The sequence below is a fragment of the Phocoena phocoena genome, chromosome 8 (genome assembly GCF_963924675.1).
Source record: "Phocoena phocoena chromosome 8, mPhoPho1.1, whole genome shotgun sequence".
NCBI lineage: Eukaryota > Metazoa > Chordata > Mammalia > Artiodactyla > Phocoenidae > Phocoena > Phocoena phocoena.
In genome coordinates this window covers 83,314,820-83,337,655 of record NC_089226.1, presented here as the reverse complement: position 1 = coordinate 83,337,655, position 22,836 = coordinate 83,314,820, and the positions used below count along the sequence as shown (strand labels likewise).

Genomic DNA, 22,836 nt, shown 5'->3' with positions numbered 1-22,836 from the left:
TCAGAAAGAACTGATTAAATGTTCTCAGGATGCCTTGGTGTTATAGTGTTCTTAAAAGGAGAACTTGGAAATGGGATAATATGCTAGTAATAAATCTGTTTTACTGTATATTGAAAAATATTTAAACAAAACTGATTGGCCAACTGAAAAACAATCTCACTAATTGGGAAACATTAGAAAATGGTCACTTTATAAACATTGATAGCCCCCAACATGTACTGTGTATTTACATTATAGTTCAAATCCTTGAATATCCTAATGCTGTTTTTCTGTTTGTTTAAATGTCATTTACTTTAGCTAAAAGTCACAACCATATGGTCTTCTATTACCACTTGTATTATAAACAGAAAAAGTACTTCTCTGTAGGGAAAGGAATCATCAGATTGAAAGGGTTTGTTTATTATAAGCTGCTGATACACTAAATCCTTATGTCATTTAAATAGAAGAACTACCTAATAATGTCACTTATTACAACTAGGATATCTAAACAAGGGACTTGCTTTTTGCAGACTATAGTGATAAAAACCTGTGCTTCACATCCATTTCTCAGCAACGGCTCCCAGGGTAATCAATCATGGCATACTGCTAATGCCTTGATTGCCGCTGATGCAGAGGAAATATGTTTACTTTTTTGCTAAAGTGAAGTTGACTGCGGAGATGACGTGACTTTTTCATCCTATAGCTAACAATTCTGAAGATAAATTTGACTTAGTGTTTACAATTCTGAGGTGTTTTTCTTCTGATGTTAACACTAAAGAATCATCTTTGAGGCTCCCACTACTTAAGCATTTTCTGATGTGTTCCCTGAACATTTTCAGAATAATTTGGTCTTAGTTTAACAAAAATACGTAGTTTATAAAATATTATTTTGTAGAAATGTATTTTATCTTAATATATGTTTGAGTATGTATATGTATTTATGAAATCAACATTTCTACTGAAAGGGTAGTAACTCTTCCTGAAACTAACATGTTTTGCTCACCTGAAAATATTTTAACCACTCAAAGTTGGAAAGTCAGTGCCATGGATGGGATTCTAGGGAGGCATTTATGCAATTCAGTAAAATGCCATATTACGTATAGTTTCATCTGCAAGTTATATGAGACCTCTATACTTTTAGGTTGCTTAAAAGTAGGTGGTGCAGTAGTTAAGAATCCGCCTGCCAGTGCAGGGGACGTGGGTTCGAGGCCTGGTCTGGGAAGATCCCACATGCTGCGGAGCAACTAAGCCTGTGCGCCACAACTACTGAGCCTGTGTTCTAGAGCCCGCGAGCCACAGCTACTGAGCCCACATGCCACAACTATTGAAGCCCGCGCACCTAGAGCCCATGCTCCACAACAAGAGAAGCCACAATGAAGAGTAGACCCTGCTCGCTGCAACTAGAGAAAGCCCGCACGCAGCAACAAATACCCAACGCAGCCAACATAAATAAATACATTTAATAAAAAAGTAATTGGGAAAAATTACTAAGACTGAAATTGTAATGCTGCTGTTGAGCGTAAGCATCTGAGGCAGACTCCCACTCTGATGGTCGTAAAGAGAATGTGTTCCAAGTGTCATGTGGCTTCCTAACCTGATAAGTGGTCTGCTGGACTAAGTGGAATATGTTCAAATGTCTTCTGAAATAAGCAACTAAACGAAGTTCTTCTGTTACCACTTTGGGCAATCAAAATTCTACAGATTTCTGTGACCCACTTAATCTTAGTCTATAAAAGCATTCTCATTCTGGTAAACTATTTTCTACCTTAAATAAGGAAGGAAAAGAGAAATTACAGATTTAAAAGCAAGTATGCATATTATAAAACAGTTGAAGATAGTAAAATAGCCGAAAAATATTGACATTACAAGCCATTATACTGCTAACCTAGATATGCGAGAGTGCTTCCTCCTGGGTTGGAATTTTCATAACTACTTCAAGAAAATTTAGGAATCGTTTAGTTTGGCATAGCTAGTGCTTGCCTGTCTACTACACAGACATACAGAGCCAACAGGGAAGGGAGATAAAACACCTAAAACTATAGGGTGAGTAATTTAAAATTCTAAGATGCAACTTAAGATTCTGATCTACTTCCTGTACATTGTGTGTATGAATCTCTAAATCAGGAAGGATTAGAAAAACCTCCTGTCATCTGAAGAGACTTGAAATTTGACCTGACTTCCCTATGTAAAGAAAGTCAGAGTAGGTCTGGGGACATAGACTGATACGCACTTCTGACCGTAACTGCAAACACACCTAACCCCAAACCAATCCCAGCATCAGGCATCTTCCTTAATGAGGCTGGCTGTGTCCCAGGAGCAGCGGAAACCGCTGGACTTGGGGGGAGGGAGAGAAAACTTAAAAAGCCTTCAGGAGGTTATAGGGTGGGCAAATTTGCCAGACAATAACTTCACAACTTTCGTATTATTTATTCATGCATTCATTAATCCCATTAATTCCAGATATTACTGAATACTTACCTGAGGGCCACCACCATGTTAAAGTAGATCAAGTCCCTGCCTGCAGGCTGTCCAATAGAACTTTCTGCAAAAATGGAATAGTCTATATCTGCCCTGTCCAGTATGGTAGCCACTAGGTTCATATGGCTGTTGAGCACAGGAAGCGTGGCTAGTGTGTCTGAGGAACTGAATTTTTAGTTTTATATAATTTGTAAGATTGAATAGTCATGTTACTAGTGGCGACCATGTTGGACAGTACAGCTTCAGGAGTTTGTAGTCCAGTTGGGGGACTGGACAAGGAATTACAAAATGCTGTAATAGAGGATACTTATCTAGACTGGGGTGAATAGGATTACTACAGAAAGGGGAGGTAAAACCTGAGTTGAAGTTCTCAAGGCTAAGTGGGAGCTAGCCAAAGCAGCATATTCAGAAGATCTAGAAGTGAGGGTGCAGCACTGTGCTTTGGGTAGCTGCCAAAAGTAAGTTCCTATGTCTGGGACATATAGTGGAGGGGTGGGTAGTGAACAGAGATAAAAATAAAAGGTGATTAGGGCTCAGTTCCTTGTAAGTCTCAAGCAGGGGAGTAGCTCTGTGTGTGTGTGTGTGTCCACATCACGCGTTGTGGGATCTTAGTTCCCTGACCAGGGATCAAACCTGTGCCCCCTGCAGTGGAAATGTGGAGTCCTAACCACTGGACCCCCAGGGAATTCCTGGGAGTAACATTATCATACTTAGCTTTTAAAAGATCACCCTGATATTTAGTATAGAATAGTAGAGGATGGTTGGAGTAGGAGAGGCCAGAGGCAGGGAGACCAGTTAATAAATAGGCTGTAAGACATAATTGAGATAATAACATGAAGAATGGAAAGCAGTACAAAGTTTGGAGAAAGATTAAGGGAATATCTAGACAGGATTGGATGTTGGAAGAAATGGAATTGAAAGTCTTAAAACTGACCCAAGTTTCTGGCTCTAGCAATAGGGGTAGGTGGTGCATTAAAATAAGGGGTCTGGACTTCCCTGATGGAGCAGTGGTTAAGAGCCCGCCTGCCAATGCAGGCGACACAGGTTCGACCCCTGGTCTGGGAAGATCCCACGTGCTGCAGAACAACTGAGCCTGTGTGCCACAACTACTGAGCCTGAGCTCTAGAGCCTGCGAGCCACAACTACTGAGCCCACGTGCCGCAACTACTGAAGCCCACGCGCTCTAGGGCCCGTGTGCCACAACTACTGAGCCTGTGTGCTGCAACTACTGAAGCCCGCATGCTTAGAGCCCATGCTCCGCAATAAGAGAAGTCACCACAATGAGAGAAGCCTGCGCACCGCAACAAAGAGTAGCCCCCACTCGCCACAACTAGAGAAAGCCCACGCACAGCAATGAAGACCCAACGTAGCCAAGAATAAATAAAATTTAAAAATATATATAAGGGGTTCTGAGGGAGATGTTAATTTGGGAAATGGAGAGAAGATATACTCAGTTTTGGAGTAGTCTAGAAGCCTGTATAAGTCTACGATAGATTGTACTTTAAATGAATACAATGGCAATGAAATTATAGGAAGTGGGAAGAAAACACATTCTTTCCCAGAATGGTGTTTGGGTGCTATACTATTCCCTCCTTGATGTCCACAGTATATTTTCATGATCTCTTAGTCAAAACAGTGTTTTGATGCTCTCAGCCCCCTGAGATCAACCTCACTTTTTAAAGGTCTTCAGCTATTCTCTTCGTATCTTACATCATCACAAAAAATGTCATCTGTCATCTACCTGCCTAATCTGCAACTTTGTATTCACAAAGCTAGACATCATTCTAAATAACTTCCAGGGTATGGGACGTTAGAGTTCTGGTTTTGTTAAATAAAATGCAAGTAGGAGAAGTGTCTATCAAAGAAAATCATGCAATACAATGCTTTTTTTTTTTTTAAGATACTAGTAATATCAGGTACAAAAAGATCCACATATTTTATTTTAATCCTTCATTTTTTGGAGTATGGACTCTTTTCTACTACTGATCTTTTATTTCTAGTACCATTTCAGGTATAAATCAGTTTTTTAGCCAATCTCTATATGATGCAGTTATGCACTGGTCCATAAGAAATTGAAAAGCGCTACAGAGATTCATCTATAGGAATAAATGCAAATAGGGATGAGTTTTGACTGGGAAGAATTATTTGAAGTCTCAGGAATCAAAAATTTGGTGGAAACCTATTAGCACATATTCTGTATAGTAGGCATCTGATTTACTATTTTAGACTTTTTCTGAGAACATGAGAAAACTCATTATTTACATATTTACCGCCATTTTCTACTACTCTTTCTACCTGTGTTTCATTAAGTTAGGCTTATCTTTTGGAATATGAGAACCAGAGTGTACATCAGGCTATATTAAAATGAGAGTACAGACAGTCTTGAAATGAGAATATAAGGAACTTCTCTTAAATACTAATCCAAAAACAGCAGGTAACCTTGTTACAAATAGAACAAAAAAGAAGTCAGAGACCAAATAATTCATTGTCCTAGGAAAAAAGAATCTGTAGGATTGAGATGTTAGTATTAGATCGCTGGGATGGAAAGGCCTATTTACTAGCTTCAATCCCAACACTTTTTCCCCTTCCTCTGCCTTCTGACAAGTTGGTAGACAGTCCTGAAGAAGTAAATGCTCCATAAGGAAGTGCTTAGGCATTTGATATTTAATAAACATTGCTTGAAAAAGATGCCTGTTAAAAGAATAAAAATGTTAGTCTTTGCTACATTTGGATGATTTGGTCTTAAAAACTGAATTTCATTAAATCACTTGGCATAATTAATATGGCATCTATTCACAATTAATGTACATTTTTAATTATACTGGATTTAATTCAAAGTCTTGGCTAGTACCAGAACTATATAATTGAATACAATGTAAAAGAAAAAGACCAAAAACATAACTAAAGTGAAATTGCAAAGCACAGTTCACTTTGCAGAGAACTGGATAGACTGCATAAGAAACCAGGAACAAAGAAAGCCCGGCAGGCATCATTCATCCAGCAGCTGGAGCAACTGTTAATAACAATAGTGAGTGCTTACTGGGTGCCAGGAGCCTTATGTGTTATTTGGTTTTCAGAATGTTTCTGTAAGGCATTCATTAATCCCAGTTTTTTAGATGAGGTTTAAATAACCTCTCCAAGGTGTTTAACTAGTAAGTGACAGAGCTACAATTTGAACTCAGCACTATGACTCTGTGGACTGTAACTTTGACCACCATACTAACAACCCATCAGAAATTCCTGTTCAGGCTGGATGGAGGTATTGAGTACTTAAGGAGAAGATGAAGGAGCTTAGCTTGCTTGCAATAGCTATGAGAATGAGCAAGTCAAGTCTTAGCCTAAGCTCTAAACCCACGCAGCAGGGAGATGCTCAGTAATAAAAGAGAACCTTTAGTCAAAAGCATCCCTCATCACACACACCCTCACCACAACGCTGTCGGTGTAGCTTACTAGAACTCTGGTGTAAATTCCTCTTTAATGATAATTGGCTATGAACCTAAAGTGGCACCATTTTTAAGTAGGGAAAGGCAATAACAGTCCCCGGGAATGATGTGGGATAGGTTAGTAATAAGTCAGAATTTAAATGGGAAGAAAAAGAAGCAGGACTGCATAGAGATAGTATCTACTGAAATAATCAGTGTGTTAACTGTTCCTTGCCTGGTCCTTATAAATGTTAATCCCTTTGTCATGCATCTAGCCTTTGGGAGCACCTCCCTTATGACTCCAGATATTCTACTCAGGGAGACAAATGTAGGCAAAAAGTTCTGGCAAAAAGAATGTCAGTAAAAATAGAGTATTAGTGAGACTGTTGCTTGAGTTTTGCTTTCAGAGGTACCCATAACTGATGCTTGAGACAGCCCCATTTTACAAAATTAAAGATTAATAATGTTTTCTCAGCTTTGTGTTCTTAAAAACCTTTCTACGTGATTTTCTCTCAGGGGATTTAATGCTTCACTTTTTGACATATACATCTTTATCTATAGTTTTGTTGGTGTATATAGGAAGATAAACTCCAACAATTATTTACTGCCGTTGCAGGAGTCATACAAATACTGGGCTTTATGAAGTTATTTTAGGACTATATAATTAATAAATGATCTCATTTTGCAAGTATTCTCTTCAGTAGTTTGTGTGCATAGCATCTTACCATGACTATGTTTTGGTTATATAAGATGATTAAGCAGAATATGCATTAACCACATAATGGTATACTAATTTGACTCGATTCTGCTTACCTGAAAGATAGTAACATAAATAACAATTATTTGGGTATTGTTAAACTAAAATGACATGTCATGAATGTACATTCATCATATGGACTTTTTTCCTGGGCAGGGAAATTATGCATTTTATATTTTACATTCATCATTCTGTGAGACACAAGACAAAATCTTTAAAATACATGAGGAAAATGAAATACTTTACAGTGTTGTTGATATACCACTTCCATTTGCTTTTGCCAAAAAAAAACCCCACAAAAAACAAAACAAAAAAGCCCAAGTCTTCATCTGATTGCTTTCCTAAGGTGTGTATGCCTCTCCTTTTCCTATATATTTCAGGAAAAGGAAAAAATAATCATGTCAGAAAAGGATTCCAAAAACTTTGTCCTCTCCTATTACCTTTATGATTTTTGTTTGTTTCTTTAATAATTATTATTTCCTTTACATTCAGTCATTTTAGAAGAACCATTAAGGAGGCATGAGCAATAATAGGGCCAGTGCATACCCTGCCTTTGCTGATTATACATTTTAAAATATCTGGCAAACAAATAGTTAAAAATCAGTCTGTTATTAGGATTTTCTGTTTTTTGAAACTTTTGAAAGGTCAAACATATAAATATCTTACTCTTCAGTCAGAACTTTTTCTTAATTAGATAATCTTTGCTTAATCAAATAATAAGTGAGTTTGATTACAGTTTAGTAAATGTGTTATTTGATATTGTGGACTTTTTAATCAGATTTCACTTGAATCAAGAAAGGTAACACCTGTGGGTTGGTTCCCAAAAGCTGCTTTTGTTAAATGGACACCCGCAGGCCATGAGGCAATTACGTTTGTTGCTTGTACTATAAAGGAGGCACTTAACTAGGCTTCAGCAAGTATGGCTGAGAACTAGAGGCTTGATTCTTTTGTCCTGCCCTGAGATTAGGTTTTATCATAGCTCAGGAAGTAAACCTCTGACGTAGAAAGGAAAAACCAAGAATGATTTAAGGGTTCTTTTAATGCTTTAAAAGTTTTTCCTAAAGCTAGTTATATCTGAGACCCTGGGAAAATTCAGATTTGAGCAAAAGTAAACATTTCTAGGTGGCATTCATTGTAAACATATATTCATACATTCTTATTCAGTCTCATGCATTCATTCAAGTTGGCATGGCGTATTTCCAAAAATACAAAGATGAAAAGTAATTAACTCTTTTTAAAAGTTTTGGTTATGAGAAGTAATGAACAAAGACGTGGAATTAGGACATCCATTTTGGGGCATTTGCAAAGCATTTATTATAATTTTTTAAGTGTTTATTTGAGTTCTACTTTAATTGGAAAGTTATAACAGCTTTTTAAAAATACATTTTAAAAATATATTTTAATCTATTTTATTATAATATTGCTATAGAATTGTTTTACCTGGTTTGAATTTTGAATTTAGTGATAACCAGTAGGTTAATCCAACAGACAATAACTGTGTTTTGAGTTAGAAAGGAAATTTTTGTTTTGTTCCTTGCTTTACTCCACGCACCTGACCAGAAAGGTCAGGTTTTAAGTTTTGGACCCATACCAAAAATGTGTTGTACTTTATATTTATTTAAATAAATGAGTTCTTAGCTAGACTAATATTTTAGTTATCCAGAGGTCTGGTGACAGCACAGTAATTGCAGTCATTTACTTGTACTGTACAAAGAAGCAGAGCCTGCTCTACAGATTGGAAGTTAGGTCACTCTCTTACCACATTACCACAGACAAAAAAAAAAAATTTTTTTTTTAATTCAATAAAGCTCTTCCTAACCTGCATTGTGATGGACAATGTTCCATTTTTAAAAAGTACAAGTATTACTGAAAGGGCTAGTCATATTAAGACACACATGTATGTGTATGTGCATATATTTTTTAAAAAATTATTTAATACATACTGGTCACAAAAATGTAAATTTTGAAATGCATAAAACAAAATTTTGTGGTTTTTTAAAAAATTATACCTAAGTAAGCCCCGTAACTTATTTTTTTCACTGACTGTATTCATGTCAGTCTATTAGCTGTCTACTATTCTGTAAATAAACTCTTTAACATCTGCCTACTGACGAATATTTATACTATCGCCAATTTTGAGATACAAGCAATACCATACTGAACTTATCTGCTTATACATAATTGCCTGCTGAGTTTGGCGAATCTTTTCTAGAGATTTTGATAGGGAAAGGGTAAAATGAGGACACACAGGGCATGCCACTGAAGGGGATGCAAGGCAGAGATGCCAAAGGCACACTTTACTTACATCAAGAACTTTAGTTCTCACCAAAAGGATTTTCTTCATATTGTTAGGAGGTATGCTAAAAAATAAGACTTTAAATATTAGATACTTTGAACATCTGGCAATTATGGAGAAACTGCGGCTGAACTTGCCCTCCTGCCATAAAGAACTAGAAAACTGGACAAACTATGTGAAACAGTTTTCAGACAATGCGCAGCAGGCAGTACAAGACGGATTCCTGAGAGCAGGGAAACAAACAAGGCAAGCCTTATACTTTCCCTAACTTCTGCCTTAAAGCAGTTTTCAGAAGGTGCGAGGAGGAAAATTCAAACAAAGGACAGTGGTCTTGCTGAGTTGAAGAGACAGAGATTAGGGTTATAGGGAAGTTTAAGTGGTTGGAATTTATGCATCAAACCACCGGGGAGAAGAGCTACAGAATGATCTCCAGCAATCTGTGTAGAGTATTCGCTTGGTTTTGGGGCTGAACACTAAACTGCCTGCTTATGGTGAAATTTAGAGACTGAGCACCAAACAGCTATTGGCAGCAGCCAAGCAATTCCCAGAGCTCACACAGGGCTGAGTCATTTGAGTTCTTACCAGCCACAGTGGACAGATCTCATTAAATATCTAGAGCATTCCATAGAGACCCTGGAATATCATGCCTCAGGAGTGGGCTAGACTAGCCCTTACAGTGTGAGAGAGACCCAACGCTTAAAAACAAGGCTTGACAGGAATAAGCTGTTCCACAGCTAACTTAACCACCTTCCAAAAACCAAACAGACCTCTTCAACATTCAGTGCTCTCTAAAAAGAGAACAAAATCCACTCAACAAATGAACGTTCAGCTCAATAACAAATTATTAGATATGTGAAGTAGGAAAATGTAACCCACAACTAGAAGAAAAACAGATCCAGAAATGAGACATAATGGAATTAACAGTCATGTGCTCTAAAACACCAATTATAAATATTTTCAGGGATCTAGAGGATGAGCATAATGAGGGAGAAATGGTAAATATAAAAAAGAACCAAGTGAAATTTCTAGAGCCTAAAAATATATCGTCTTTACAGCAGATTAAAAATTGCAAAAGAAAAGATCCCAGACTGGGAAGAAGTATTTGCAATACCTGTCAAAGGACCTGTACTCAAGATACATAAAGGGCTCTTAAAATGAATAAGAATAATCCATTTTAAAAATGGGCAAAATATTTAAATAGACATTTCACAAAAGATACACTAATAGGTACAAGAAAAAATACTTACCAGAGAAATGCAAATGAAAACCACAATGTGACACCAGTAGCCTACTAGGATGGCAAAAATGTTTTTAATTGAAAATACCAAGGTTGTGAAGCAACAGAAACACTCATACATTGCTGTTGGGAGTGTAAAATGGTGTAATTACTTTGGAAAAGTTTAAGATTAAGCGTACACTTATGACCCAGAAATTCTACCCCTACATATTTACTGAAAAGAAACAGACTTATACATGAACGTTCATAGTGCTTTATTTGTAACAGCCCAAAATTGCAGACAACACAAATATCCATCAACAGGTTCATGGAAAGAAATTGTGATTTACAATGGGATATACTCAGCAGTAAAAAGCAATGAATGACTGATACATACAACATGTATCAATCGTTTAAAAACTGCTGAACAAAAGCCTGACACAAAATACTATGTACTGTGCAATCTCACTTATATGAACTTTAGTAAAACTAGTCTCTAGTAAACAGGAAACAGATCACTAGTTGCCTGGGACGAGGTGTAGGGGTGGGAGGTGGACTGGAAAAGGAGGGAACTTTTGGGCATAGTAGTAATGTTCTACATCTTGATTGTGGTTGGTGGTTACACAGGAATGCACATTTTTCAAAACTAGTGTCGAAACAAAATGAGCACATTTTACTGTAAAGTATCTCTAAAATTGATTTAAAAGTGTACACCCTTACCCCATATCAAAAATAAGTATGTGTTTCAAAAGTGGAGTAACTGCAAACAATGAATTTTTTACTGGGAAAATAAGTGACAGGTAGATCAGCAAAGGTGACTGCTTTGATTTTAAGACTCACACTCAGAGGTTTTCCCATTTATAGAGAAGCTCTTATTAAAGGTACCATCAGTGATGAGGTTGTTTCCTTGTGTCTGTACTTTATATCAAACATTGAAGTCTTAAGATGTAAAGGTTATTCCTTTGCTATGAATGGATGCATGGGTATTAGCATATATGGGCTTCAGGTAAGTAAGAGGTAGCATGTTCCATATTTGAACCTACTTCTGTTAAATGTCAGTAACTGTACTTCACAGGTTGTTTTAAGGATCAAATGTGTGTGTTTGTTTAAATTAAAATGATCAGAAATGTATAAACACTAGTTTGTGTTACTATTCCTCCCTTTTGTTCCACCCCTTGCAGTCAAGGACTAGGTGTGAACAGCCTGGGTCACACTCCTCCAAAGGTTTCTGATGGCATGTTCTGGGTCTCTCTTAGCAGATTCCTTTCTGTTCTTGTTAACTTTACTATACCAGAGATAATACTTCATCACTGTATTTATCTAAATTTGGAAGAAACTTAGGTCATAACTGCCACAAAAGTGATTGTGCTTTACAAGAATTTCTACTTAACTAACACTAATCACCAACAAATATTTGAGTTCCAACATTGGTTTAGGTGTTGTAAGGATTTAAGATCATGACATGATTATTGTCTGTTGGCTTTTTCAGTCACAAAATAGTAGACATACACAAAAGCCAAGCATGTAAGAGGATGTTATGTTCCAGAGCCCCATGTAGGGCAGACTTCTAAGTGTTTTAAACAATCTAGAGTATTTGGTATGTGCAGGCAACATAGGGAAAAGCTTCATGGAGAAAGGAAATTATATTGGATCAATCGGACAGGCAAAAAAAGATCTTGCTGGATTGTTAGTATCTTTATTCGTTTTTTGATTTTTGTTCTCCTTTGCTTTTATTGGTGTCCCTAACTTTATAATCGTATTTAACTATTCGTATATGTTACCTATTTTTAGAACTCAGGAACAAACACATATTAAGGAAAAACTATGGAAATTTAGACACCCAAGATGTTCACATTGTAGTTTCTCCCAAGGCAGTACTTCAGAATATATTTAATGACTTATTTCACCTTTTCCAAATACGCTACTTTGTTCTTCTTTTCATCTGTAACCTGAGATGTACTCATTTTTCTATTTGAGCAGCCTTACGCTTCACTACATATAGATCTACTTATTATATAGGTAGGAATGAACCTTGCTATTAGCCCTAGAACCTACAACTAGTTCCACTAGTAGAAGTTAATGATCTTACAATATCTAATATTCTTTCAAAAAACTTTATCCTCACTCTACAAATAGATTTAACATTTAAGTGTATCTAAATGAAAATAAGTAACTTGAATCATTTTGGGCTAATATTTCTACATGATATAAGACATTCCAAAATTATATATTTCAAAATTATATAATCTCTAAGTAAAGTGTAATTCAAATTTTACATGCTTGTATACATTTATTTTTCCAAAAGGTAACTCAGGGGTGATGGGGGGGAGAATGAATAGGCAGATCACAGAGGATTTGGGGGGCAGTGAAAATACTATGTATGGTACTGTGATGTGGATACATGTCATACATTTGTCCAAATTCATAGAATGTACAACACCAAGAGTGAACCCTAAGGTAAACCGTGGGACTTCGGGTGATGATGATGTCAGTGTAACAGACATGCCACTCTAGTGGGGATGTAATGGGGAGGCTGTGCATGAGTGGGGGCAGGAGGTATATGGGAGATCTCTGTACCTTCCTCTCAGCTGTGCTGTGAACCTAAAACTGCTCTAAAAGTCGTTTTTAAAAATTTTGTGACATTTTAAAAAACTGGTCATTTCTTATTAAACCTAATATGAATATTTTTCTTCACATAAGGTTCCCAAGTAATAATCAGTCAAAAGAATAGTGAAAATTAATTCCTTTCCATAGATCATTTTGGTCTCGTCAATAATTCAACTTTCTTGGGTAACAAAACCTATAAAAAAGAAACTTTAAAATGCAATTTTGAAGATTGTTACTGAAGAGTAATTTTTAAAGTTTATATTGAACAGACATTAACGGGCAAATATCTATCTCATATCACAGTGGGCATTTTTGTAAGTAATGTGTTCTGTCCTAAATATACTTAGGATTGTCACTGAGTAAAAATTTAAATTTATGCTATATCCCAGTTAATACACAGGACATATAGAAGATGGGATCTTTTCATTTAGTAGAAGGTCACCATCATTAATTTTACAACTGATGATTTTATAATAGGTCCTTCTAGTTCTTGATGGTCATTATTGAAGTATAATGCATTGAAGATATGGCCTGTACAAAGGCAGAACAAGGATCTTAATTAGAATTCTGACAAGCCCACTCCAATAAAATGATGAGATTATTTGTAATTGATGTCACAATCAATTACCATTTAGTTCATCATGAGCATTCTAATAGGTCTGGCCTTGGTATTGGCCCCAGGATGTTGCTGAGTGAGTGGCTGCCCTGCTTATGCTGTTATTGAGACAGGAGGGCACATTTTCAGTCAGCATCCTAATGACCTCTTTTGAAGTCTATTAAATTAATGACCCTGTCACACTGTTTTGATCTCTTATAACCTCAGTTTGGGGTTTGCATAACAAATTAATGTTTGGGAACCATATGGCAAAAAAGATAGGTCTTTTAAAAAGTTGAAATATTAATACTACTTATTAATATTTAGTAAAAGTTATTTTATTATGCAAGAAATAACAGCAAAAATGCAAATTATAGGGTTTGAATGTATTTTATAAAAGAGAACTTTAGGACATTTCTCCCTACCTCCAAAAGACATGATTTTTTATTTATAGTACCCAGATTTGTTTTTCTTTTTTAAAGGGGCTGCTTTCTTCTATAATTCTAGGTGCCAACAGGTCATGTGTGGTTAGAAGGTGATAATCTACAGAATTCTACAGATTCCAGGTACTATGGACCTGTTCCATATGGACTAATAAGAGGACGTATCTTCTTTAAGGTACTACTGTTTTCTGCTTAAAATGCAGGCTTTCTTCTCTGAGCTGGGAAAAAAAAACCAAAACCAAAAAAAAAAAAAAGTTCCTTTCAGAAGAACTGAAATCTTTAGGCTGTCAGTGGATGTAAAACTGTTGCAATGACTACTACACTTTATGAACATGTTGGCCTTCATAGCTATAAACATTACCACTCCCCCATTATGACAGGTAATTGAGAATAATTTTTTTTTGAAAAATAAAGTTCAGATTAGTTGTAGCATAAGAAGCTTTTAATTTGACTCTCCAAAAATTTACTTTTCTCTCATACAACTTTTCCAACCATATTCATACCCAGGGCATATATTAATATGCATCTGCAGAAGAGCAATCTAGCAACTAGCTGGAATGCAGGGATATCCCAGTTAAGTACAGTGAGTAATGCACTTATCATGGTTGTAGTAAATGTAATAGTAAAGATGATTGTTTTCACTGGCTTTTCCTTTTTGCCACAAGCAGTCAGGAGAAAAACAGACATGAGTATTTGGGGCTGTTGGATAATTTACAGGATTTTTTACACTTAAGCAGATGTTACATTCAAGTACGTAGGTTTACAGTTAACTCTGACGATAGTGAAAGAAAAAACAAACATATACACACTACACACATATTATTTTCTAGTATAATGATTGAATGTTCCAAGCTTTAGAAGTTAAATACATACACATACAGGTTTACTTTCTACAGTCTTATTTTGAAGTAGAAAATTTGTTCTTGATTGAAGAATAAGGAGACAGCATTTAATTATACGGCATAGAGAAAGGGATGAATGAAAAAAAGAAGGGAATATGATGATGCTATAATATCACTTTACTAATTGTCTTCAATCACATTTTGATTTTACAGATTTGGCCTCTGAGTGATTTTGGATTTCTACGTGACAGCCCTAATGGCCACAGATTTTCTGATGATTAGCAAGCATTTATTCTTTTGATTTGATTATTGTCTTCTGCTAAAGTGAATTTATTGTCACTGAAAACCATGTACTTACTAATAAACTATTTGCTATTCAGTTTGAGTTATTTTTAATTGTTAAATATAAAGAATAAGCAACACACACTCTTGCAAGCTATATTTGTTCAAAATATATGGATAAAAGTGTAATCCAAAATGAGTCATCTAAATTCTGATACGAAAATATTTTTAGGGAAAACCTGGAACAACCTCACTTTCAAATTTTTGGTTGTATTAGGTATAAGGAATGTAATTTACTCCTCTTGAATATGCCTCATACTTTAGCTACATTTACAAGGCAGAGTACTAACTAGTCTAAGTCCACACCAACAATAAACCAAGAGTTTGACCTAATAAAAAGCTGCCAAGTCACATGCTTGGCTTACTCATTTGAAATTAAGGAAGAATGTTTCAGTGATCCCATAAAGGATTCCTTAAAATTTTTTAAATGAGTTCTGACTCATAGAATATTAAATATATAGAAAAATAAAAGCTTTACTATAATCAATAATAACACATTAAAAAAGTCCACTTCATCATACCAGCAACGCAGTGGCCACGGTTTTCTGACTCCAAGGCTCTCCTCCTTTCTCCGGTTGCCATTTCACTTTATTAACTTTGAAATAACTCATGAATATCCATATCCAGCCTTCATCATGGGAGACCTAGGCTCACAAGTTATTCATGAAGATTCTAACTTAATTCTAATGACCTGAGATTTGAAATAGTTGTATAAAAGGCCTATAACTTTAGCAGCTAGAAATATGTTACTTACTTAAAAAACTTAGCAACTATAAAGGAATATGATACTGTGACCCATTAAAAGATGAGACACACTTATATGAAGAAAGGAAAATTCTTATATTTTGTACCAAGGAGAAAATGCACCAATTATAAACTTCTCAGATGGGAATTCACTAAATATAATTTTTAATTCAAGCCCCCTTTCTTAGCAATCTGTAAATATAAAATGTAAATACATATGAATAATGAAATGAATTTTCTATTAATCTAGGTGGACTTCGACAGTCTTATATTTTCTCTGCAAATGATAGAGCTGACAAAAAAGAATCCTTTTTTTTTTAATCAGCTTATATTATACATTTGCTTGAATGGACAAAGTGGAGTAGATTTTCCTCCATGTGTCTGAATACACTAAAGAATTCCACTTAGTGAACAATCTCAGCGATAATGAAGGAGTTCTATAACTAGTGAACACATATCACAAGAAATCAGCGTCACTTCTTCTGCTTCATCCTTGGAAACACTGTATTTTCCACCACATCGACAACTCAGAGAAAAAGAATGATCATCTGCAAAGAAAACAAAATGCTTACATGTAACTACTTCGTTAACACCTTTTTAAAAAATGCAGCTATTCCACAGAAACTGCAAAAGAAAAAAGATCAGTCAATATAAAATATATTTAAATGAGAACTTGAAAAAATTTCTCGTATAGGGGCAGTGTTTCTAAAAAGTATCTACTAAAAAATCTTTATCTGTGGAGGTGGAGGAAATGTACTGAGGGTATGAAACAACAGACCAAAGATCCTGTAGGGGAGAGCAGATGCTCAGAAGTGACCAATGAAATTTATTTGAAGTCTTCTGTTTTCTTAAGATTCATGTAAATTTTACATTCTTCTGAACAATGTGGTTGTCTAAAGTATTACTGTGAAGGAAGAAGAGAAACGGCCCTACCTGTCTTATTGTTAAGGAGCATGCCTTTGCCAGTAGTATATCCTTTCAGAGAAAACTGCTGACTTGACTGTTTATCAGGTTCAGCATTTGAATCCTGTCTGTTCTGGTATCACACTATTTCAAGAATCCTGACTTAAATGTATAGACATATACTATGGTGTCCTTTCTGTGGGGGCTATGTGTGTGTACCTATTTGTTTGGTGTTTACAAATGATTTAGGAACCAAAAGGACAATCACTGAAGTGAGATGCCCAAAGGAGGCAATATGGTGCAACGTTCTGCCTACGAATGGGGGAAATTTTATAAGTTTCATCTTCCTAGGAAGTTGAAATACTTTGTCTTTTAGCTGAAAGAATCTCTGATCCACTGGTTATTCCATTTTACTGTCACCGAGGAGTGACTGTCAAAGAAAAGTAATTACTGATCTCATTATTTTACTACTGTCATAAAAAAAATTAGAGATAAATGAACTAAATCTCTAAAGATATAATTTCTTACAATCAAATATCTTCATTCAATTCTCAAACTTCATTTTTTAACACTTAGATCTCATCATATGCCATGAAAAGAAGAGAAAAGAAAAGAAAAAAAAAATATTCAACTGCCTTGGATTTGTTCTCTAATCAACTTTGGTCTTAGAAAAACAAGCAATTAAATAAGCCAGCTTTACATGTTTATTTTATCAGTAAGGAAAACATTAATTCACAATCCTGCTTTTCATTTTTCACCACAATGTCTTTTTTCTCTATAAAGAAAAATAATTTAATCTTGAATTTTAAAACATTAACATCTTCCCTATCTGAGCCAACATATATGTGTAATAGAGCATGCTTTCAAAGTGAACTATTATTAAATTGTCTAAAAATACATATTCTAACCATTGGTTTTCTGGAGCTAAATCTCCCTGTTGTTTTTTCACCACCTCAGTGAACAATGAGAAACAATTTGAGGTGACATGTGCTTGGTAAATAATGCAGAGGCCACCATGGGCTACTGTGGAGTTTTGTCATAGATGATTCCAAATGTTAATTCTCACTAAAACACATCTTTTTAAATTTCTTCTTAAATTATTCTACTGTCACTTAAAGTGATATCTTCACAGAAATCATAATTTTAAATACACTGAATGAAGACAAAACAACCAAGCTGTGTAAGAGACTAACTGTAAGGGGAATGGCCAACTTCAGTCTCAATAGTTCTTCAGGTATGCCTTTCAAGCATAGTATGCATCATTTCCTACTGTTCCTGGACCCAGAAGCTGATAATTTGGCTATGTTTATCATGTAGGATTTCATCCACTTTTCTCCTATTCTGGATCTTCACCTTCCAAGGTTATTCTGAAAACGCCCATGAAGGAATCATCAAATGCTTTTGCTAGTCCAGTTGATCACACTTTTTATGTACTTTCATCTGCCAAGGCTGCTCTTTGCAATCGCACAGAACAATTCCAAATTGCAAATTCAACAGCAAAACTCACATGACCAGTTTTTAAACATTCCTGCAAAAATAATAGCTTCATGTAGCTGTTACTCACTATTTTCTCTCATAAGGATAAGGACTATTTCTATCTTTACAGTGATAAAAAACCCTTAATTTAAATAAGTATCTAAGAACATCCTAGGGCTTCCCTGGTGGCGCAGTGGTTGAGAGTCCGCCTGCCGATGCAGGGGACATGGGTTCGTGCCCCGGTCCGGGAAGATCCCACATGCTGCGGAGTGGCTGGGCCCGTGAGTCATGGCCGCTGAGCCTGCACGTCCAGAGCCTGTGCTCCGCAACGGGAGAGGCCACAACAGTGAGAGGCCCACATACCGCAAAAAAAAAAAAAAAAAAAAGAACATCCTATACTTTTAAGATGAACTGTAGCTGCTTATAACTGATTCATTGGCTGTAGCTGGGATGCTTCTTTATCGTCTTCACTGTCCAGTTTACTTTAGGGAGTACCAAGGACAATAACATTTATGATAATTCTTGATTTCATGTTGTGTATGTCTTTCAATGTCTTGGCATTTTCACTTGTTATCAAAAAGCCCATATATTTGCTGACTGAACAGATGCTTGAACCACACTAATCCACAGTCTTAATTTAAAATAAAATCTTAAATTGATTATATTTTTACAATTTTACTAAAGAAGTAAAAATTACAAAAACCAGTTTTCACTGTTTTAATATTATCAGGAATTATTAGTAACAAAACATATTAGTCGTATCAACTACAACAAGAAGAACTAATTTGTCCAATAAGAGATGGACACACACACACATATACTGGTTGATAAGCTGGCAATACTGTATTTTCAAAAAATATTATTGAGCTGGGCAAGTCTCCCTGATAAACATGTTCTAATCTATCCCCTTCACAAAGTAGCAGTGAAATCAGTGTCACTAGTGTATTCTATTTTCACAGCAGTAGCTCTTCCTGTTTACTCTGATGAAACTATCATGAACCCCGGGAGCCCCAGTTACACAAAATCTCAAGTTTTCCAATCATTCACTGCAAATAAGAATTTCTACTCCAGGATTTCATTTGGCAGTTTAGGAGCAGAGTGGCTCATAGGCAAAAACATGATTCCCCTTCTAAGTCAATATAGCTTTGTGACCCAGCTTCCTAAGAGCACTAAGCTAAGAATTTGCCATTAAAAAATATTCCAGTAAACTTGGTTTCGGAAAGGACAGGCTGTTTATCTTCTACTTATCCACACTTACTAATAAATTTTTATAAACACCCAGGGAATCTGTACCCCAGGCTGAATAATACAGTTATAGGACTAAGAGTATATAAAATTCTAGAAAACATTAAGACTTCTTCATTTGCCCAGAGAAACATGTAATTATGGTATTCATGGCTTCCATTTTAAAAAAAAGGAACTTAATAAAACCTAACCAGAGCAATTCACAGAACTAATCTGAAGAATGGAAAATTAAGTTAGATTAAAGTTTTTAAATTCTATTAATAGGAAAGGGGAAAAAGATATGACTTCATGGTAGGTAAAAGGGAGTGACAGACTTTTCTTTACCACTGAAGACACAATCAAAAAAGGAGGTTAAACATCAAGCTCCAAGTAGAAGAGTATAACGTGTATAACATTAAAATCCTTGCTCTGACAATTTATCATTCCATATAAAGAAACAAAAATAAACATATATTCTAATAGGAATTCATCTTAAGTGTCAACATAGGATGGAAAAAATTATCTCCTTTGACTATATTCCCTGTTATACAGATGGAGCATAAACAAAAAATCAAAGTAGTTTAAAAAAGAAAACCATATGAAATCTTAAGTACCTAACATCTAATTAGGATAGGAAAATAACTGGAAATGAGTCACATAAGTGGACATCAATAATTGAAGTTTAGAATGAAACAAAAAGATTCCAAACAAAAACACCCACATATATATAGAAAGCCAAGCTGTTATTTCCGAACATCCTATGGTTATTTTCTTATAGGAGGTCCCTAATATTTTTCCTGATTGTAATCAAGAGAAAAAAATAATTCCAACCTTCATTCCAAGACATTTCTTCAAGATATACTCGAGCATCTACTGGTCCCATATTTCTTAGATCATCTTCTGTAAAATACAGAATGAGACACTTAATTTTGATACTTAAATCATAACCATGAAGAATGCTAAGAAGGCAAGTCCAGCCTGGTCACTACAATTCTAATTATATAAAAACTTAGCTTACTATATTTGTGACTAAGAAAGACAGTGTGGAGTCAGGTAAAAAATAACTATATTTGAACCTCAGTTATAATATTTTACTAGCTTTTTAACCTTATGTATATCAAATCATCTACTTTAGAAGGGTCACCCTGGACTGAATTATGTCCCGCCTCCCAAATCCTTATGTTGAAGCCCTAACTCCCAACATACTGTATTTGGAAATAAGCCTTTTAGAAGGTAATTAAGGTTAAATGAGGTCATAAGAGTGGGGTCCTAATCTGATAGAATTGATGGCCTTACAAGAGGACGAAGAGAGAGGTCTCTCCCCACTCACATGCACAGAGGAAAGTATCATGAAGACACAGCAAGAAAGTGGTCCTTTGCAAGCCAGAAAGAGACCTGACCAGGATCCTCATCAACTTGCACCTCAATCTTGGATTTTTCAGCCTCCAGCACTGTGAGAAATAAATTTCTGTTGTTTAAACCACCCAGTCTATGGCATTTTGTTATGGCAGACGGAGCAAACTAATACAAGGGTGTTCTTCCAATCAACTGAGATCAGGCTAAAAGTGCCTTAAAGAATAAGGCTCTAACCAAATTTAAGGGGGCTTTTAGTCATCTGATTTTTAATTCCTCACAACAGAGTAACAGGTAACTTAAAGGAATAATTATTTTAAAATATTTTAATAGCCACGCAACACAACCTTTCTGTGTTGATGTTCCACTGCTGTTTCCTGGGCCAAAGTTTTCCCTACAGAGGGAAGGTCCAAAGAAACCAGGAATGCCACCTAAATTTAGTAGGAATATGGTCTAGGTAGTATAAGCATGCACTCTTACTTACAGCAAGTGTACTGTAGGACAAAGAAAGCAACTATATATGAGAATCACTTCTTTGTTTTTAAAGGCACGCTGTACTTCCTGTATGCTTGTATTGTTCTTCTAGAAGTCAATGCTTAAAAGAAACTACTAAAATCCACCCCCCACCCCAATGAAATTTTCTTTAGCTGTCTCACTAGTCTCTTGTTCACTTGCTGAGAATGCTTCCCTTTGTTCCGTTGTGTGAATGCCTGTGACTTAATTATATCTAATAACTGCCTGTTCAAAATTTATTGGTGAGTTACACAATTTTAAAATAGATGAAAAGATTATACAATATTTTGAACTCACCGTGCTTTTCTATTAAGGTATGTCAAATATTATATCATTTCATATTTACTGGGTACTAAGTCTATTAAACTGTTCTAAAACCCAAAGATAAAGACTTCTGCGAAGTGGTCAGGGGTGGTTCTTCCATCTCTGTGTGTCCACTGAATAGCCTATGCAAAGTGTATCAGTATACGAGGTAGTTTCTGAACAAAACAATTTAATTTCCACATTCTATATAAAGTTTCCTTGGTTATAGTTTATTCAGTATTCCAAATTTAAAAAAATTCTATCTAAAAGTCTCATGGACTTTTATCACATGTTTCAATTTCTTACTCAGAAGGACCAGGATAATCTGCTTGAATGCAGAAATGAAACACTGTTTTAGAATTGAAGAATGGGGGTAATTGGCACTTACTAGAGCTTGGTTAGGGGAAATATATTCCAGGGTATCTTACAGATATCTTAAGTAATTTTGAAATCAGAGCAAATCAGACAAGGCAGAGGTAATGACAAGATGAATAAACCTTAATCTAACCTATCTTGGACACATGTAATACACTAATTGTTAAAAAAGACAACCCATTCATAAGTATCCATTATGCCATGCTTATTTTAAAATAATTAAAGAGAAATAACTGGCAAATATAACTGCCAAGCAAGTCAGGTTTGTATTGTTCTGCTTCTCTACTAGGAAGCTATTGTTATTCTCCCTAGTTACTATTTCATGTGGAACCCTTTCTATTATTCCACCTACTCCAAAAAGTGGCTTTTACATTTTTATTATTTTTTTCCTCTTTCTGTACAGGAACTTTATTGTAGCTAACTACTTCTTAGTTGAAAGATCAGTTTAGACCATATCTCATGGTAAAAGGGAAAGAAAACAGAACATAAAAATGGTTAGTACTTTACCCAAGGTCAGAGTTAAAAGGAGTATATTAAAATTTCTCCTGTTCTGTGCTTATCTAAACATCTACATATTGACCTGATTATTCAATACTATATGCACACAGTCCAAGTTCTGTGGGGATTCTGGTTTTAAAAGTCAGTATCTGGGCTTCCCTGGTGGTGCAGTGGTTGAGAGTCCGCCTGCCGATGCAGGGGACACGGGTTCGTGCCCTGGTCCAGGAAGATCCCACATGCCCTGGAGCGGCTGGGCCCGTGAGCCATGGCCGCTGAGCCTGCGCGTCCGGAGCCTGTGCTCCGCAACGGGAGAGGCCACAGTGGTGAGAGGGCCGCGTACCGGCAAAAAAAAAAAAAAAAGTCAGTATCTGACACAAGAGTGAACACAGGCTTCCCCTGCTATCTGAAAGTACAGCTTTCCTATGAAACCTCTTGTAAGGCAAAATAGGTAAAGCAAAGAAGAAATTACC

General features: G+C 35.8%; 2 protein-coding genes across 2 annotated transcripts in view; one reads left to right on the top strand and one right to left on the bottom strand.

Annotated features, from left to right (window-relative positions):
* Positions 1-15,014, top strand: part of IMMP1L (inner mitochondrial membrane peptidase subunit 1) — a 75,088-nt gene extending 60,074 nt beyond the window's left edge. The window contains exons 6-7 of the mRNA XM_065882935.1: positions 13,858-13,968; positions 14,849-15,014. Of these exons, the coding sequence (XP_065739007.1) occupies positions 13,858-13,968; positions 14,849-14,917 (180 nt within the window). The 3' untranslated portion in view covers positions 14,918-15,014. The remainder of the gene's footprint in view (positions 1-13,857; positions 13,969-14,848) is intronic.
* A 1,124-nt stretch (positions 15,015-16,138) lies between these two features.
* The window catches only part of DNAJC24 (DnaJ heat shock protein family (Hsp40) member C24), a 59,505-nt gene continuing 52,807 nt past the window's right edge, over positions 16,139-22,836 (bottom strand). Inside the window, exons 3-4 of the mRNA XM_065882423.1 lie at positions 20,156-20,224; positions 16,139-16,269 (exon numbers count right to left, since the gene is read on the bottom strand). Of these exons, the coding sequence (XP_065738495.1) occupies positions 16,139-16,269; positions 20,156-20,224 (200 nt within the window). The remainder of the gene's footprint in view (positions 16,270-20,155; positions 20,225-22,836) is intronic.